This window comes from Stegostoma tigrinum, chromosome 32, assembly GCF_030684315.1.
Source record: "Stegostoma tigrinum isolate sSteTig4 chromosome 32, sSteTig4.hap1, whole genome shotgun sequence".
In the NCBI taxonomy this organism is placed as follows: domain Eukaryota; kingdom Metazoa; phylum Chordata; class Chondrichthyes; order Orectolobiformes; family Stegostomatidae; genus Stegostoma; species Stegostoma tigrinum.
Window position 1 is genome coordinate 1301861 of NC_081385.1, and position 20735 is coordinate 1322595.

General features: G+C 45.4%; 1 protein-coding gene across 5 annotated transcripts in view; it reads left to right on the plus strand.

Moving 5' to 3' along the window:
- Positions 1–712: 712 nt before the first annotated feature.
- The window catches only part of LOC125466967 (membrane frizzled-related protein), a 78907-nt gene continuing 58884 nt past the window's right edge, over positions 713–20735 (plus strand). For 2 of the 5 annotated variants that reach the window (XM_048562204.1, XM_048562208.1), the window contains exons 1-5: positions 713–903; positions 3782–3861; positions 8234–8336; positions 13552–13680; positions 16050–16244. In XM_048562204.1, the coding sequence (XP_048418161.1) occupies positions 3799–3861; positions 8234–8336; positions 13552–13680; positions 16050–16244 (490 nt within the window). In that variant the 5' untranslated portion in view covers positions 713–903; positions 3782–3798. Of the gene's footprint in view, positions 904–3765; positions 3862–8233; positions 8337–13551; positions 13681–16049; positions 16245–20735 lie in introns of all 5 variants that reach the window. The other 3 variants (XM_048562206.1, XM_048562207.1, XM_048562209.1) reach the window with 3 other exon arrangements.

The following is a 20735-nucleotide window of genomic DNA, read 5'->3' on the forward strand; positions in this document are numbered from 1 at the left end:
CTTTGCTTCCCTGTCAGCTCATTTAATTCCTGCTTTTTATAATCAGATGGAATCACACTTCACTCAATGTCACACCACACCAAACATTTTGGTTGCAATTTCTGGGAAAAAGTGGAACTTGCTGGAAAAGCTCAGCAGATCTGGCACCATCTGCGAAGGAAAAAACAGAGTTAACAGTTCAGGCCCAGTGACTCTTCCCCAGAAGGCTGGGAAAATGCCAGTTTATATGCAGAGAAAAGGGGAGCGGAATGGAGTAGGGAGTAAATGATAGGATAGAGCCTAAAGAGAGAGAAAAGCAATAGGACAGACAAAGAGTTGATAACAATTCGGCTAGGAGGGTGAATAGTTGTTAATTGGGACTCTTAGTGACTAATAACAGGTGTGAAAAGGCAGGCTATGTGGTAACCGTTTCTGGGCATATTCCTCGTAAACCTAAAGTGTTAGTTTTCAAATGGTGAGCACACATTTGTATAAATGTAGTAGAATACATCACATCAAATCATTGCTGTAGGATTCAACCATTTAATTATTAGAGCTGTTCTGAGTTCTGAGCTGTGCATCCCCCTCACTCTGATTCTTTTTCACTCCTGCTGTAGCAACTCCTACCAAACATCACTCAGATTAAAGTAAAGCTATTCAAAATGGGAGAACAATAAATCCCAAAGTATTTAGCTGCAGTGTCACGTGTGACTGGGATAGAGATCAAGTGAAGCAGCTGCTTGAACAATCTCACAAAACGTAGAGTTCTGGAGTAATTGACATGCAGTAAACTTCAAACATGAGAATCTTTCTGCCATGGACTAGAATCTTTTAGTTTTATCATTAAATGTGTTGAATTGTAATCTTTGAACTGACGCCAGCAAAGGAGCACCCGACCCAGGATTTTAACCTGTTTGAAAACCTGTGAGTACTGCAGACTGATCATTAAAATTTAATAGAAAGTGGCGAGTTGAGAAAATGAGATGTATATGCAGTGAAGAAAGAGGATGAGAAGGAGAGGGGTTACAGAGGAAGAGAAAATCGTGCACAGAATAAAGACATAAGGCACAAGACATAGCGAGTAAGAAAGAAAAGAGCAGAGACTTGGAGTAAGACGCAGAGGAGTGCAGTTAGAGAGGTACAGGGAGCAAGGTGGCAGAAACATATAAAAGAAGAGAGTAGCGAAAGACTCAGGTAGAGACAGGAGCAGTGTAAGGAAGTCAGATGGACACAGTAGTAGCGATAGAGGTACAGAAATATTTTGAGTTTCTAGAGGCAGCAGAGGGAACAGACAAAGGGGTGACAGCAAAAAGAAACATTTGAGTTTGTAGACTTACTCACTGAGCCGGTGTTTTTGGTTGCAGACGTTTCATCTCCCTGATAGGTAACATTGTCAGTGTGCCTCTAGTGAAATGTAGGTTTTCTGTCCCGTTTGTTGTTTATTTGCTTCAGTTTGCTGGGGTGTTTGGCATTACTTCCAGTTTTGTTTCTCAGTGGCTTGTATATTGGGTCCAGTTCAATGTGTTTGCTGATGGAGTTCTACTTGGAATGCCAGGCCTCCAGGAATTCCTGGCATGACCTCTGTTTGGCTCATGCTGTTAAGGATGTGTTATCCCAGTCGAATTCACGTCCTTTTTTTCCCATGTGTATTGAGACCAGTGAGAATTGGTCATGTCTCTTGGTGGCTAGTTTGTACTCATGTATCCTTATTGTCAGTTTTCTTCGAGTCAGGCCCATGTAATGTTTCCCACAGTCCTCGCATGGTATCTTGTATATTGCATTAGTTTTATTGATTGTGGGTATGGGATCCTTTACGTTCATCAGTAGCTGTCGCAGGGTGGTTGCTGGTTATCTCTGAAATGTCTCTGATGTACTGCAGGGTGATCAATGTTTCTGACTGTGTTGTGTCTTCTTGTTGTGCTCTGTTGCAGAGGTAACAACGGATTGTGCTTTTTGGGTATCCATCCCTTTTAAAAACTCTGGATAAGTGTTCCCGTTCTGTTTTGTGCAATTCCGGGTTGCTGCAGTGTGTTGTGGCTCATTTGAATAAAGTCCTGATGCAGCTCTGTTTATGAGTGTTGGGGTGTTTGCTGGTGTAATTAAGTATCTAGTCCGTATGTGTGGTCTTTCTATGTACGCTAGGCTGGAGTTCCCCGCTGTTCTTACATGCTACCATTATGTCTAGGAAGGGTAGGCAGTTATTATTCTCTTTTGCTTCTGTGAATTTTATTCCGGTGAGTATGTTGTTTATGTGTCGGTAGGTTTCTTCTAGTCTTGTGTATTTGTTAATCACGAAGGTGTCATCAGGATTTTGGATTGTATAGTGGGGAGCGCTGTCTGTTCTAACCTTTGCATTACCACCATGGCTATCAGTCCTTATATCGGGGATCCCACTGGTGTTCTGTTGATTTGTTTGAATATATGGTTGTTGAAGGTGAAGTGGGTTGTGAGGCACAGATTCCATAGTTTCACGGTGCTGTCCGTGTTGATGCTGTTAGTGTCATGGGGGGCCTGCCTTCCTGATTCGTCCAGCAGTGTGGCAGTTGTCTCTTTGCCTAAGTTGATGTTTATGGATGTAAATAGTGCTGTTATATCGAAGGAGTTCCTTATCTTGTCCTCTTCTATCCTGGTGTCCTTGATGATGTTGAGGAATTCTTGGGAGGAGTGGATGGAGTGGGTCGTGTTGTCAACTAAGTATTTCTGTTTCCTTTGTAGTGCTTTGGCTAGTCTATATGTTGGCCTGCCTGGTAGTGAAATAGTGGGTCAGAAGGTGTCCCCTGGCCTGTATACCTTGGGGAGTCCATAGCAGCGGGATGTGTTGGATCCCTTTGGCTTCATTTTTTGCCAGTGTGTCATGCTGATACCTCCTGAGTCGTGTAATTTCTTCAGGTTGTTTTGAACTGGTTCCCTAACTATGGTGTCAGGTCTATTGCCATCTGTTGGTAGGTGTTGGTATCTGCTAGTAGTGTGTGAGCTTTCTCGCTGTATTGGGCTCTGTTAAGGATAACTGTCATGTGTCCTTTGTCCGTCAATAAGATTACCATGTTTCTGTCTTTCTTGAGTTTTTCCAGGGCTTTCTTCATTTCTGTGTTGATTGTGTTCCACTTTTCTGCTCAGTGTTGGGACTAGTGTCTGCCTGATGGTCTGTTGTATTTCCTCAGTGAGTCCATTGTTCCTTAGACGACACCTTCGTAACTATCAAATGCCCAATTCTCACTCGCTTCAATCCACATGGAGATGAATTTGACTGGGATAACACATCCATAACACCATGAGCCAAAAGTAGACATGCCAGGGAATTTCTGGATGTCTGGCATTCCAGCCAGAGCTCCATTGACAAACACTTTGAACTGGACTCAGTATACAAATCACTGAAAGACAGAACCGGAAGTGATGCCAACCACCCCAGCAAACCGAGGCATAGAAATAACAAGTGGGACAGAATACTGACGCTTCACCAGAGGCGCACTGACCATGTTACCTGGCACGGGGATGAAATATCTGCAACCAAACACACCGGCTTGGTGAGCAAGTCTTAAACCTCATCCACAACCCGAGCTACAAATCTTCTCAAACACTTTAAAAATAAATATTTATTTTTAACTATAGCAATTAGGACAAAGACAGAATAAAATAATATTCAGATTAAATTTGTATTAAGATAGGGGAACATAATGTGATTATATGTAATCGATTATGAAGTTGAATAACAAGATGAAAGAGCTTTCTTTGGGCAAACCGCAGTCTTGTCAGGAAATGCAATCAATTTTTGGTAAAATTCTTTAGTTGATTTTACCATCAGTTGCTGTTTCTTCAAATATGAGAGAGAAGATGGAATTCACAGAAATCATTTTGGAAGACCACAGGAGAGAGGAGAGTAAGGTAAGAACAAAATAAAATGCTGGGTGATAATCTCAGATGTGGAACCCCCTTCATAAAGTATTGTTAGAAGGATTAGGACAAGCCCCAGTTAGAATGGAAAATGTAAGTGAATTAACTCAAAATAAGAGCTGCCATGTCCATGCAGATAGCCCTGCTGTCTCCCCCTCATTTCCTCACCATCACCCAAATCATACTTCAGGGAAAGTGGTCCAGGAGTTGTGGTTGAGCTAGGGAACCAGTACACAGGCTGGCAGTGTGAAAATCCTTACCATCCAACCTCTGTTTCTGCCTCAATGGAAATTAAATATCCAGCCCAATATTTCAGGCCCCACTTGAAGTTTGTATTGCTCTCTGTCAAATCTTTCATTGCCTGAATGTTATTTTCTTCTCCATTTACAGGTCCAACCCTATAGCCAACCTGTGTTTACCCCCACTCCCAAACCTAATCCCAATGGCCAGTCTTTAAAATATCCTTCCAGAGAGACTGAGGGCCACTAAGATGTTCAATACGGAATTATCCACAACCAAGTCCATTTCTGTCTTGCCTTCAACATTCACACAAATCAAATTCTGGTCAGAACATGCACGCTGGCTAATTAACCTCATCCATAAACCCAGGTTATGGTCCAACAGGTTTATTTGAAATCACCAGCTTTAGTGGCATAGCCCCTTCATTAGGTGGTGAGAGAAAGAGCACACAGATACAGAATTTATAGGCAGAGAGATCAAAATATCGTAAGTATGGTGTAAGTAGAATATCGAATAATAAGTCTCTGCAGGTGATCAAAAGTGTCAGAGAGTGTGAGTAGAGTGTTAACAGCTGAATAACAAGCAAAGCGATTATCTTTAATCCAATTAATTGAGGCAGAGAGATAATTACAAAAAATCTACAAATATGGTGGTGCTGGAGACAAATTAAATAGTGGGGAGGTGATGGCCTGGAGATATATCGCTGGGCTGTTAACCTGGAGAGCCAGATAACATTCTGGAGACCTGCGTTCGAATCCCTCCATGGCAGATGGTGGAATTTGAATTCAATTAATATCTGGAATTAAGGGTCTAAAGTTAACTGTGAATCCATTGTCAGAAAAACCCATCTGATTCACTGTAAGATAATAAAGTGTGAAGCTGGATGAACACAGCAGGCCAAGCAGCATCTCAGGAGCACAAAAGCTAACGTTTTGGACCTAAACCCTTCATCAGAGAGGGGAATGGGGTGAGGGTTCTGGAATAAATAGGGAGAGAGGGGGAGGCGGACTGAAGATGGAGAGAAAAGAAGATAGGTGGAGAGGAGAGTATAGGTGGGGAGGTAGGGAGGGGATAGGTCAGTCCAGGGAAGACGGACAGGTCAAGGAGGTGGGATGAGGTTAGTAGGTAGGAAATGGAGGTGCGGATTGGGTTGAGAGGAAGGGATGGGTGAGAGGAAGAACAGGTTAGGGAGGCAGAGACAGGCTGGGCTGCTTTTGGGATGCAGTGGGGGGAGTGGAAGAGCTGGGCTGGTTGTGTGATGCAGTGGGGGGAGGGGAGATTTTGAAGCTGGTGAAGTCCACATTGATACCATTGGGCTGCAGGGTTCCCAAGCGGAATATGAGTTGCTGTTCCTGCAACCTTCGGGTGGCATCATTGTGGCACTGCAGGAGGCCCATGATGGACATGTCATCTAAAGAATGGGAGGGGGAGTTGAAATGGTTCGCGACTGAGAGGTGCAGTTGTTTATTGCGAACCGAGCGGAGGTGTTCTGCAAAGCGGTCCCCAAGCCTCCGTTTGGTTTCCCCAATGTAGAGGAAGCCACACCGGGTACAATGGATACAGTATAGCATGTTGGCAGATGTGCAGGTGAACCTCTGCTTAATATGGAAAGTCATCTTGGGGCCCCAACCAGCTTGTAACTGATGTCTATTTCAAGCCCACCGACTCCCACAGCTACCTAGAATACATCTCCTCCCACCCACCCTCCTGCAAAAATTCCATCCCCAATTCCCAATTCCTCCGCCTCCGCCGCATCTGCTCCCAGGATGAGGCATTCCACTCCCGCACATCACAGATGTCCAAGTTCTTCAAGGACCGCAACTTTCCCCCTGCAGTGGTCGAGAACGCCCTTGACCGCGTCTCCCGCATTTCCCGCAACACATCCCTCACACCCCGCCCCCTTCACAACCGCCCAAAGAGGATCCTCCTCATTCTCACACACCACCCCACCAACCTCCGGATACAATGCATCATCCTCCAACACTTCCGTCATCTACAATCCGACCCCACCACCCAAGACATTTTTCCATCCCCACCCCTGTCTGCTTTCTAGAGAGACCACTCTCTCTGTTTCTCCCTTGTTCGCTCCACACTACCCTCCAACACCACCACACCCGGCACCTTCCCCTGCAACCGCAGGAAGTGCTACACTTGCCCCCAAACCTCCTCCCTCACCCCTATCCCAGGCCCCAAGATGACTTTCCATATTAAGCAGAGGTTCACCTGCACATCTGCCAATGTGGTATACTGTATCCATTGTACCCGGTGCGGCTTCCTCTACATTGGGGAAACCAAGCGGAGGCTTGGGGACCGCTTTGCAGAACACCTCCGCTCGGTTCACAATAAACAACTGCACCTCCCAGTCGCGAACCATTTTAACTCTCCCTCCCATTCTTTAGACGACATGTCCATCATGGGCCTCCTGCAGTGCCACAATGATGCCACCCGAAGGTTGCAGGAACAGCAACTCATATTCCGCTTGGGAACCCTGCAGCCCAATGGTATCAATGTGGACTTCACCAGCTTCAAAATCTCCCCTCCCCCCACCGCATCCCAAAACCAGCCCAGGTCGTCCCCTCCCCCCACTGCATCACACAACCAGCCCAGCTCTTCCACTCCCCCCACTGCATCCCAAAAGCAGCCCAGCCTGTCTCTGCCTCCCTAACCTGTTCTTCCTCTCACCCATCCCTTCCTCCCAACCCAAGCCGCACCTCCATTTCCTACCTACTAACCCCATCCCACCTCCTTGACCTGTCCGTCTTCCCTGGACTGACCTATCCCCTCCCTACCTCCCCACCTATACTCTCCTCTCCACCTATCTTCTTTTCTCTCCATCTTCGGTCTGCCTCCCCCTCTCTGCCTATTTATTCCAGAACCCTCACCCCATTCCCCTCTCTGATGAAGGGCCTAGGCCCAAAACGTCAGCTTTTGTGCTCCTGAGATGCTGCTTGGCCTGCTGTGTTCATCCAGCTTCACACTTTATTATCTTGGATTCTCCAGCATCTGCAGTTCCCATTATCTCTCTCCATTACATCTGGTTCACTATTGTCCTTTAGGGAAGGAAACTGCCATCCTTACGTGGTCTGGCCTGCATGTGATTCCAAACCCCCAGCAATGTGGTTGACCCTTAACTGCCCTGTAGTCAATTAGTGATGGGCAATAAATGCTGCCTGGTCAGTGACACCCTCATCCCATGAATGAATAAAGAAAAACATGATAGGTATAAGAGTCACATGCCAAGGTCTGACCAAAGTAACAATCCAAGCAAAACTGTCCCAACTAATTAAGGTTGAGAAATCACAATTTATCAAGGTGATCGTGCCAAAACAGGAGAGTAAGGAAGATTTTACAGATACAGAACTGTGTGGTAGGGCCATGTGTAGCACGACATGAACAGATATCGACACATTACTCACACTGTCTGACACTTCTGATCAGCTGCAGACACTTATTACTCGACACTCCACTCACACGATTTGTATGATCCTTTGACCTCTCTGCCTTGACCTCTCTGCCTATAAATTCTGCATCTGTGTCAATCTCTCACGTCACCTGGCAAAGGGGCTATGCTCCAAAAGCTGGTGATTTCAAATAAACCCGTTGGACTTGTGTGATTTCTGACTTTGTCCATCCCAAGCCAAAACCAACACCTCCTCATTGTGTCATCCATGTCATCCATCAGCTGACGATGCTGATTATGCATCCTCGTCTGAGTTCTATTCCCCTCTCCATCGCCCTGGGACCCTCTGGAATATCACAGCACACATTAAGGTTAAAGCAGAGGAACATTTTGAAATAGATTTCAAGACTAAGGGACACATTTTTAAGGTGAGCGGAGACAGATTTGAAAAAGACATGAGGCAACTTTTTTTACACAGAAGGTGGTTTGTGCGTGGAATGAACTTCCTGAGGAAGTGGTGGATGTGGGTACAATTACAAAGCATTTGGAAAGGTACATAAGAGTAAAGGTTTGGAGAGGTATAGGCCAGGAACAGGCAGGTGGGACTAATTTATTTTGGAATTATGTTCATCATGGATTGGTTGGACTGAAGTGTTTGCTTCCATGCTGCATGACTTTATGACCCTAAAATAAAATGAATTGGATTAAACATTTTGTTTCCAGACAGATTTTGTTAACGCAGCCTACCAGCCTGACAATACAATCGAAGAACAAGAGGATCAAGAACCTGGAAAATATATGAAAGCTAATCCACTGAATAGATCAGGTATGAATAGCATGGAACTCAAACCTCAGTTCATCAACAACCATCAATCATGCCCACCCCGACCCCTCACCACCCTATGGGACTCTGGTGCTAAGGAGAGGGAGTGTTGGCGGGGGGTGCAGAATGGCGAAAAGATGAAAAAAGGGAGACATTTGGAAAGGGGCAAGGTTAGGAAAAGGTGGCAAGGAATTTGGGAGAGAATGACAAGTAGAGAGTGAGGAGGAACTGTGGGTAGAAGACAGTGAAGAAACGGCTAGGTCACTAGGAGTCACTAGAGCAGTCACCAACTTGCTGCTTGCCTTGCAGGACGACAATGTCATTGCACACCTCACTGTATGGCAGTGTGCTACTGTCAATCTCACATCGGCACCAAGTGCCAGCAGCTTGTGTGGCACAAACACACTGCATGTACAATATGCAAGCTGCCATGTCTCAAAAGTCTCCATGGAGTAGTCCTCATTCATGAAGCCACCCATCTGTCAGGGAGTCCCAACAGGACAGCTTTCCATATCAGTCCCAGAAACTGTCTCAGTCAGGGCTCCATGCCTCTGCAGGAGTGGGTCATGGTCAATCCTGTGATTGCAGAAATGACTATTCCAGTTGGGAGACGTACCAATCATTTTGAACTTATGAGATGATTCCTAAAGAAAAGCACATGAGGGTTTTCCTCACATGTTTCTGGTTTGAATATCCAAATACAGAATTGATTGCAACCACTGGATGTGACAGAAGGTGAACAAATATCCAGTATTTATGTTCCTGCCAGGATGATTCTAATAACCGCTGCTTCTCAAACCCAAATAAGTGAAAGAGCATCTCACAACAAACAAATAGGAGAGGCATTCCCTAGTGGAATTATTGCGAGACTATTAATCCAGAATTTCAGTCAATGCTCTGGCTTTCCTTAGGTTTGATTCTCACCTGACAGATGGTGGAATTTAAATTCAATAGTAAAAAATATCTGGAATTAAGTATCTACTGATGACCATGAAATTATTCTCAAATGTCGGGAAAACCCATCTGGTTCACTCAAGTCCTTCAGGGAAGGAAATCTGCCACCTTCACCTGGCCTGTCCTACATGTGACCCACTGCAATGTGGGTGACTCTTAATCACCTTCTGAAATGGCCAGCAAGACACTCAGTTGTACCAGTGGCTACAAAGTCTCAAAGAAATGAAACTGGACGGGTCACCTGGCATCAACCTAGGCACCGGAAAAGAAAACGACAGAAAAAGATTTGTCGACCCTGCAAAGTCCTCCTCACTAATATCTGGGGGTTTGTGCCAAAATCGGGAGAGCTGTCTCACAGACTAGTCAAGCAACAGCCTGGCACAGTCATACTCACAGAATCATACCTTACAGACAATGTCCCTGACACCACCATCACCATCCCTGGATATGTCCTGTCCCACTGGCAGCACTGACCCAGTAGAGGGGGTAGTACAGTGGGATACAGCCGGGAGGGAGTTGCTCTGGGAGTCCTCAACATTGACTCCAGACGCCATGAAGTCTGATGTTTTCAGGTTAAACATGGGACAGGAAACCTCCTGCTGATTACCACATACTGTCCTCCCTCAGCTGATGAATCAGTATTCCTCAATGTTGAACAACACTCAGAGGAAGCACTGAGAACGGTAAGGGCACACAATGTACTCTGGGTGGGGATTTCAATGTCCACCACCAGGAGTAACTCGGCAGCTGTGTTACTGATTGATCTGGCCAGTTCCTAAAGATCATAGTTGCTAGACTGGGTCTGTGGGGCGTGGTGAGGGAACCAATAAGAGGGACAAACATACGTGACCTCATCCTTACCAATCTGCCAGCTGCAGATGCATCTGTCCATGAATGTATCAGTAAGAGTGACCATCGCACAGTCCTTGAGGAGACAAAGTCCCACCTTCACACTGAGAGCAACTTCCAGCGTATTGCGTGGCACTATCACTGTGCTAAATGGGGAAGACTTCACACAGATGTAGCAGCTCAAGACTGGGCATCCATGAGGCGCCGTGGGCCATCAACAGCAGCTGAACTGTACTCCAGCACAATCTGTAACCTCATGGCCTGGCACATTCCCTACTCAACCATTACCATCAACCCTGGTTCAATGGAGAGTGCAGGAGGGCGTGCCAGCAGCAGCACCAGGTGTACGTGAAGATGAGGTTTCAACCTGGTAAAGCCACCGAACAGGACCACTTACAAACAACAGAAGCAGCAAGTGACAGACAGAGCTAAGTGATCCCACAACCAATGGATTAGATCCAAGCTCTACAGTCCTGCCACATCCAGTGGCAAATAGTAGAGGATGATTAAACAACTCACTGAAGGAGGAGGCTCCACAAACATCCCCATCCTCAATGATGGGAGAACCCAGCACATCAGTGAAAAGAGATAAGGCTGAAGCTTTCACAGCAATCTTCAGCCAGAAGTGCCGAGTGGATGATCCATCTCAGCCTTGTCCAGTGGTCCACAGTATCACAGGTACCAGTCTTCAGCCAATTCAGTTTATTCCACGTGATAGCAAGAGCTGGTTGGAGACATTGGGTACTGCAAAGGCTCTGGGTCATGATAACATTCCAGCAATAGTACTGAAGACTTGTGCTCCAGAACTTGCCACTCCCCTAGACAAGCTGTTCCAGTATAGTTACAACACTGGGATCTACCAGACAATGTGGAATATTGCCCAAGAATGTCCCATACACAAAAAGCAGGACAAATCCAACCAGCCAATTACACCCCCCGCCCCCATCAGTCCCCTCTCGACCATCAGTAAAGTGATGGAAGGTGTCAGTAACAGAGCTATCAAGCAGCACCTGCCCAGCAATAACCTGCTCAGTGATGCCCAGTTTGGGTTCCACCAGGGCCACTCAGCTCCTGACCTCATTACAGCCTTGGTTCAAACATGGGCAGAACAGCTGAATTCCAGAGAAGAAGTGAGAGAACCAGCCATTAACATCAAGGCTGCGTTCAACTGAGTGTGGCATCAAGGAGCCTGAACAAAACTGGAATCAATGGGAATTGGGGTAAACTCTCCGGTGGTTGGAGTCAGACCTGACACACAGGAAGATGGTTGTGGTTGTGGGAGGTCAATCATCTCAGCTCCAGGACATTGCTGCAGGAGTTCCTCAGGCTAGTGTCCGAGGCCCAACCATCTTCAGCTGCTTCATCAATGACCTTCCCTCCATCATAAGGTCAGAGGTGGGGATGTTCGCTGATGATTGTAAAATGTTCAGCACCATTCGTGACTCCTCAGACACTGAAGCAGTCCATGTCCACAAGCAACAAGATCTGGACAATATCCAGGCTTGGGCTGACAAGTAGCAAGTGACATTCATGTCACATAAATGCCAGGCTATGACCATCACCGATAAGAGACAATCTAACCACTGCCCCTTGACACCATCACTGAATCCTCCACTATCAACAGCAACAGGTGGCACAGTGGCACAGTCATTAACACTGATGCCTCACAGTGCCAGGGATCCAGATTTGATTTCACCCTCTGGCGACTGTCTGTGTGGAGATTGCACATTCTCTCCGTGTCCTGGTGGGTTTCCTCCGGGTGCTCCAGTTTCCTCCCACAGTCCAAAGATGTGCAGGGCAGGTGCGTTGGCCACAAATTGCCCGCAGTGTTCAGGGGTGTGTAGATTAGGTGGGTTATAGGGGGACGGAGATGGGTCTGGGTGGGATGCTCTGAGAGTCAAGGTGGACTTGTTGGGGTGAAAGGCCTGTTTCCACCCTGTAGGAATTCTAAGACTTCTAAGACAAATAAAAATCCTTATCTTGCGTGTTACCAATAACCAGAAACTCAACTGGACTCACCACATAAACACGGTGACTACAATGGCAGGCCAGAAGCTTGGAATACTGCAGCAACCAACTCACCTCCTGACTCCCCAAAGCCTGTCCACCATCTACAAGGCACAGATCAGGAGTGTTATGGAATGCTCCCCACTTGCCTGGATGGGTGTAGCTCCAATAACACTCAGGAAGCTTGACACCACCCAGGACAAAGCAGCCCGCTTGATTGGCACCACATCCACAAGTATCCAGTCCCTCCTCCAGTGACGCTCAGTCACAGCATCTACCATCTATATGATGTACGGCAGAAATTCACCAAAGATCCTCAAACAGCACCTTCCAAACTCACAACCACATTCATCTAGAAGAACAAGGGCAGCAGATACATGGGAACATCAGCACCTGCAAGTTTCCCTCCAAGCCACTCACCATTCTGACTTGGAAATGTATCCCCGTTCCTTCACTGTCACTGGGTCAAAATCCTGGAATTCCTTGCCTAAAGGCCTTGTGTGTCAACCCACAGCTGGAGGACTGCAGCGGTTCAAGAAAGCAACTCACCTTCTCAGGTCAACTAGGGATGGGCAGTAACGCTCACATCTCAAAAATGAATTTTAAAAAATCTTCAATTCCATTCATGGGAAATGCATTTGCAGGTGTTGTACTGAACACTAACAACTGGAAAGACTCACATCTGATTGCTGCTGTGTGCTGTTAGCTAACCTCACGCAGGCCATTGCTGCTCTGAGCTTCCAGAATAACTGCATTGGGCTATGCCAGGTAATTCTTCCTGTTCATTACATATAACAACACAACCAGGCCATCAGCTTTCCTGCTCCTCTAATGCTCCCTGGCCTGCTGTGTTCATCCAGCTCCACACTGTGTTATCCCTGACTCCAGCATCAGCAGTTCTTTGTGTCTCTCAGCTGTAATGCTCTTTTGATCAACTACTTATCAACATTTAAAATGGTTTCAAAAACGGGAATTGCTGGAAAATATCAGCAGATCTGGTAGCATGAGTGGAAAGAAATCAAATTTAATGTTATGAGCCCAGTGACCCTTCCTCAGAAGTGATGGTAGCTAGGAAAATGTTGTTTATGCAGAAGATAGGATGGGGGGAGGGTTGTAAATGATAGGTGGAGATAGTGCTCAAAGACAGAATAGGACAGCTGGATAGTTGGGCAGTTGTAGACCCGAAACGTCAGCTTTTGCGCTCCTGAGATGCTGCACGGCCTGCTGTGTTCATCCAGCTTCACACTTTATTATCTTGGATTCTCCAGCATCTGCAGTTCCCATTATCACTGATACAAAGTAGACCTGACTTGTTCAGCAATATCAGATGGAAATAATCAAAATAATATGTGGGCTAAGGATTTGGAGTCAGGAAGCTGTTAATTAATTGCATCTTTCCCTAATCTAGTGAATGGTTCCAGGGAAGCACTCACTGGGAGAACTGGCTCATGCTCAAGTCTGGTGTGGCTCTTTCTCATCGGGGCTGCAATTTTGACTGTCCTGGCGGTCGGTGGGAGTTTGATCACCTTCAGCGTCCGTGAGTATTTGGATTTATTCAAGCAGGAGGTAGTGACCCTTTGCTTGACCTAGGCTGTCTACCACAATCAACGGCTCAGTCTGTTAGCATTGTGTGACTGTCTACACAGGCAACAACTCTCAAAGTTACAGCTCAATGATGTATGACTGCCCACTGCCTAACACAAAAGGAAGGTTTCAATTGTGATGAACAAAGACTCAGTTATCACTTGCAGATGGCTCAAAGGAAACACTAGGATCATAAACTTGGAAAGCAGATCACCATTGAAAACATGAAAGGAAAAAAACAATTGGTTCAGTCTGTCCTACCCTTACACCACATGCAGCATTAGCACACCCAAGGCAATCCCCAGGTCGGGAAATCATAGACAGTGATCAAGAACACTTTTGGAGACTATGGTAACAGTTAAACCAATCACTCTTATTCCAACCAACCTGCAAAACCTGATTTGTCTTCAATCTAACTACAGTTGTCGATAGTGAGGTAAACATCGTAGCGTTCAAAATTCAAAGCCCTTCAGCCCATCAAGTCTACACCAGTTGAGAAACAACAACTTAACTATTCTCATCCCATTTTCCAGCGCTCAGACAGTAAGCTTGTGTGCCTTGGCATTGCAGGTGCATGTGTAAATACTTTTTCGATGTTCAATGTTCAATGTTTTTGCCTCTCCCACTCAGACAGACAATCTGTTCCAAATTCCCACCATCTTCTAAATGGAAAAAGAAATCATTACTCGCATTCCCTCTAAACTTCCTGCCCCCTACTTCAACTCTAGTTATTGATCCCTCCACTAAAATGAAAAATTCCTTCACCTCTACTCTGTCGATGCCCCTCACACTCTAATACATCTCACTCATGTTCCCCCCTCAGTCTGCTCTTCTCCCACAAAAACAACCCCAGTCTGTCCAAATCTATCTATAACTAAAACCATCCAGCCCCAGGCAACATTCTGGTAAATCTCTGAACCTCCATATAAAGTGGATTCCACATCTGCACACGATACTCCAACTGTAGCCTAACCAACATGTTATATAGTTCCAGCATCACTTCCCTGCTTTTAACCTGAATGCTTTAGCTAATAAAGGCACGTATCCCAAATTCTTTCTTCACCACTTAATCCATCTATCCTGCTACCTTAAGGAACGGACAGGCATGCACACAAAAGTCCCTCTGACCCTCAGGGCCCTACCATTCACCATGTATTCCATGCCTTGTTTGTCCTGCCCAAGTGTATCACCTCACATTTACCTAGATTGATTTCCATTTGCCTCTGATCAACCCATCTGACCAGCCCATCTACATCCTTCTCTAATCTAAGGCTATCCTCATCACTATCCACCATGCTGCCAATTTTTATATCATCTGTGAACTTACTGATCAACCCTCTGATATTCAAGTCTAAATCATTTATACATGACCATACACAGCAAGGAGACCAATACAGAGCCTGCAGAATCCTGACAGGTGTGAGCTTTTAGTCACACAAACACCCCTTGACCATCACCCTCTGCTTCCTGCCACTCAGCCAATTCTGGATCCAATTAGACAAATTTCCCATGGGACTTTTACCTTCACTATCAGTCTCTGTTGTATGATTCACCAACAGATCTTTGAATGACACATTGAAGGTTTATCTCTATGTTCCTGTAAGTGTTAACTGTTCTTATGTCATTAGCACAGAGAGCACGAGAACTTGCTACGTAAACAAGAATGCCTTAAAGAAAGGAAGAACCTACACTAACTAATGCTTTCTACAACTTCAGGGCGTCCTAAATATTTTACATCTAATAAAATAGTTTACAGTTGTCATGTAGGAAACACAGCAGTCAATGTGCACACAACAAGGCCACAAAACAGTGATGAGATAATGACTATTTCACCTGGTTTCAGTGACATTGATTGAGGGATATATATCATCCAGAACACTAGCAAGGGATTCCATATTCTTCATTGAATAATGTCATGTGATCATTTATGAGATGGAATACAGGGCTCCAGTTTAATGCTTCTTCAAAAAGACTCCACTTCCTAAAAGTATAAGATTCCCTGAGTATTATACTGGAGAATCAGCCTAGATTTTGTGTTCAATGTGCCACACTATCAGAGATTCTATCTAATAAACTAGCCCAGTTTCCAAGAAGTTCAATCACCTCTGTCCATCATGAACCTTCTCTTTTCTTTCTGGTTTTCCTCTATTACTTGCAGCCTGGGTATAAACTTGAGTGGGAGGGTGGGTTCAAAATGCTGTCCCAAGCCCATAGCACAACTTGAGTATCCGAAACTCTGTGTCATTCCACAGCCCTGGCTAACTCTGTTGCAATGGTCAATATGGTTGATGCTGTCCTGACCCATTCAATTTCTCTTTTTAGAATATATTACGCAGGAATCATCAGAGAATCAATCTGAGGAAATGATCATTCCCCAAAATGATGGTAACAAGCCTTTCATCAGCCTCTTTACAGTCTCTTCCATTGTTGTGACCACCAGCTCCAACAATGTGATCGAGGAGACTCCTAATGTTTCAGAGGTTATTGCAGCATCCCAGAACTTAACACCATCACCGTGTAAGTACTCCTACCCATGTACAATGTTCCATCATGTAAAAGGTGATCCATCCAGCCTCTTGCACACTCCCCTCCACTTTAAGAATTTTTTTTCAACCAATTATCTAATTTTTTGAGTTTCGATTCGGGCACAGCCCTTTTAAGAGGAGTCAGCAGCAGTAGCCAGAGGGACGAGCCTGCACTGGGGAAGGTTTAAAATCAAGCCTGGGGGGTTCTTGGATCTTGGACCTAGTTTTTGTTCAGGCACATTCCTTTCATAGAATTATAGAATCTCTATAGTGTGGGAGCAGGCCATTCAGCCCTTTGAGTAAACACTGACATTCCAAAGAGCATCCCATCCAGATCAACCTTATCTCTGCATTTCCCATGGGTAATCAATCTAGCCTGTACATCCCTAGACACTATGGGTAACTTCCCATGGCCAACCCACCCCAACCTGCACATCTTGGGCACACTATGACATCGGGAGAACATGCAAACTGCACACAGGCAGTTGCTCCAGGGCGGAATTGAACCTGGACCCCTGGTGCAGTGCTAACCACTGAGCCACCGTGCAGTCTTGGAAGTGGAGCCAATAGCCATTCTTTCCAGGGAAGGATCCTGCTGACATCACAAGTCAGGGGGTGGGGGAAGGGAGCCAGTTTCCGAATGGTCAGTGCTGGTCAGGTGCTACTTTGTATTAGTCTATTCATTTCCTTGGTGCTACAGGTAAAGGAATCTCACCGCCATCATCGAGTAAACACCAAACAAACTAGTTCTGAGGAAGGGACACTGACCCCAAAACTTGAAGGGAAAATTTAAAGTATTGCTTTTCATACCAGGAGCCTGATGAATGAGACTGATCAGTTAAAGTCACAAGTTAAAACATACGGAGATGATGTAATTGCTCTCACTGAGACATAGTTGAGAGGGAGTCAGGTTTGCAGTTCGTTATTTCAGGATATGGGCATTTTCAGGTGAGGCGGGGAAGGAGATAAACAAGGATGGTGTGTTGCAATTTGGATCAGGGAATCAATTACAGCAGTAAAGAGGGAAGACAGAGAGTCATAAGGATATACAGCATGGAAACAGACCCTTCAGTCCAACTCATCTGTGCCAACCAGATCTCCTAAATAAACCTAGTCTCATTTGCCATCATTTTTCCCATATCCCTCTAAACTCTTCCTATTCATGTCCCCATCCAGATGTCTTTTGAATGTTGTAATTGTACCAGCCTCCACCACTTCCTCTGGCAGCTCATTCCATATAAGTGCTATCCTCTCCATGAAAAAGTTGCCCCTTAGATCCCTTCTACATCTTTCCCCTCTCACCTTAATCCTATACCCTCCAGTTTTGGATTCCCCACCCCAGGGAAAAGACTTTGGCTCTTCACCCTATCCATGCCCCTCATGATTTTATAAACCTCTATAAGGTCACCGCTCAGCCTCCGGCACTCCAGGGAAAGTAGCCCCGGTGTATTCAGCCTCTCCCTGTAGCTCAAACCCTCCAGCCCTGGCAGCGTCCTTGTAAATCTTTTCTGGATGTTTTTCAAGTTTCACAACATCCTTGCTATGGCTCCCTTTCCCCACCCCCTGACTTGTGATGTCAGCAGGATCCTTCCCTGGAAAGAATGGCTATTGGCTCCACTTCCAAGACTGCACGGTGGCTCAGTGGTTAGCACTGCACCAGGGGTCCAGGTTCAATTCCACCCTGGAGCAACTGCCTGTGTGTAGTTTGCATGTTCTCCCGATGTCATAGTGTGCCCAAGATGCCCAAGAATTGCGCACAGATTTCCAAAAGTAGCCTAAGCAATGTCCTGTACAGCTGCAACATGACCCTCTCAACTCCTATGCTCAATGCATTGTCCAATAAAGGCAAGCCAAACAAACACCTTCTTCACTAGGCTGCCTACCTGCGACTCCGCTTTCAAGGAAATATGAACCTGCACTCCAAAGTCTCTTTGTCCAGCAACACTCCCCAGGACCTTAAGTGAATAAGTCCTACCCTGATTTGCCTTTCCAAAATGTAGCACCTCTCATTTATCTAAATTAAACTTCATCTGCCACCCCTCAGCCCATTGGACAATCTGAACAAGATCCTGTTGTATCAGAGATAATGGGAACTGCAAATGCTGGAGAATCCAAGATTATAAAATGTGAGGCTGGATGAACACAGCAGGCCAAGCAGCATCTCAGGAGCACAAAAGCTGATGTTTCGGGCCCTGTTGTACTCAAGCTAATCTTCTTTGCTGTCAGCTACACCTCTAATTTTGGTGTCATCTGCAAACTTACCTACCCAACCTTGTATATCCAAATCATTTATGTAAATGATGAAAGGAGTGGATGCAGCACTGATCCTTGCGGCACACCACTGGTCACAAGCCTCCAGTCTGAAAAACAATGCCCAACACCACCTTCTGTCTTCTACCTTTGAGCCAGTTCTATATCCAAATGACTACTTCTCCCTGTATCCCATGTGATCTAACCTTGCTAACCAGTCTACTATAAGGAAACTTGTTGAATATCTTAGACGGCTCCTCCAATGAAGCCATAAGAGTAGAAGTGGAAAACTAAAAAAGGTGCAATCACATTGCTGGGAGTGCGCTATAGGACCCCTAACAGTGCGAGAGAAATAGAAAAGCAGATGTGTAGGCAAATTTCAGAGAAGCATAAAAGAAATAAGGCAGTGATAGTAGGAGATTACAACTTCCCGAAACATTAACTGGGATAGTCATAGTTTAGAGGTTTAGAGGGAACAAAATTCTTAAAATAGATCCAGAAGAGTTTTTAATGCAGAAGGTTCTCCAAGATAGGGGGCAGTCTTGGGCTTAATTTTAGAAAATGAAGCTGGGGTTGCAGTGTCAGAGATAACAAGGTGTAGAGGTGGATGAACACAGCAGCCAAGCAACATCAGAGGAGCAGGAAAGTTGATGTTTTGAGTCTAGACCCTCCTTGAGAAATTTCTGAAGAAGGGTCTAGGCCCGAAACATCAGCTTTCTTGCTCCTCTGGTGCTGCTTGGCCTGCTGTGTTCATCCAGCTCTACACCTTGTTATCTCGGATTGTCCAGCATCTGCAGTTCCTACTATCTATGGTTGTAGTGTCAGTTGAGGAGCATTTTGCAGACAGTGATCATTACTCCATTAAATACAGGATTGTTATGGAATAGGACAAGCATGGGCCTGAAATCCAAGTTCCAATCTGGGGAAAGGCCAGTTTTAATAAGACCATGCATGATTTGACTGGGGTGGACTGGGGACAAATACATTTAGGTAAATCTGTGTCAGAGCAGTGAAATGCCTTCAAGAAGGAAATAGGGAGTGTACGGGACCTTTAAAGATAAAGGGTGGCACCAACAAATTCTGTGAGCCCTCAATATCAGAGGATGTACAGAAAATTTAAAAATGCTGGAAATAAATGTTATGTCCAGAAGGTTGTAAAGTGCTCAGTCTGAGGATGAGATATTGTTCTTTCACTTAATATTGAGTTTAACACCTTCAGATTGTGAATCCTTTCCCATTCCTTCCCTTTCTTTTAGCTTTACTTGTTACATTCTCTGTCACCATGTCCTCTCTCCCCTGCCCCCAGCCCCTCCCCAGTGGGGACTATCTGTTCTTTCTGTCTGGCAGATAGAGACACCATTATTCTGCCAGTCTCACATTCCCATCACTTAATCTGCTCAGAGATAATGGGAATTGCAGATGCTGGAGAATCCGAGATAACAAAGTGTGGAGCTGGATGAACACAGCAGGCCAAGCAGAATCTTAGGAGCACAAAAGCTGATGTTTCGGGCCTAGACCCTAATCTGCCATATCAACAACCTCTCTCCCCTAGAACTCCTCCCCTTCCCTCAACTGCTGCATAAATGCTGTCCTCTCCACACTTCATGTCAGCTCTGATGAAGAGTTATCTAGAGTCAAAACATTAACTTGCTCTCTCTGCGCGGACGCTGCCTGACCCGCTGTGATCTCCAGCATTTGTTGTTTTCAGCACAGATTCCAGCCTCTGCAGTAATTTGCTCCTACAAGGGGTATACAGGATTAGACATGGAGGAAGAGGAACATTTACGACAGATACTGACAGCTCAAAACAGCAGAAGGGAAACTTAAAAAGGAAATTAAGAGAACTAAAAGAGGGCTGAAAAGAATAATGGCAGGTAAAATAAAGGAAAAACTTGAGTACTTTACATTAGGGGTAAAAGGATAACTACAGAAAGAATAGGCCCATTTAGGATCAAGGTGGTAATTTGTGCTTGGAGCCAGAGGATGTGTAGTGTTCTAAATAAATACTTTGTCCCTCTCAATAGTGAAAACTGACACAGATCAGAGGCCTGTGATATTCTTGTAGAAGTTAGCATAGACAGAGCAGAGGTTGAGTGGTTGGCAGGCTTATAAGTAGATAAATCTCCCTGGCCACAGGCAAGGTGCCAGAAGACTGGAGGACAGTCGATGTAGTACTGTTATTTAAGAAGTGAGAACAGGATAAACCAGGAGACTAGAAGCTGGTCAATCTGAT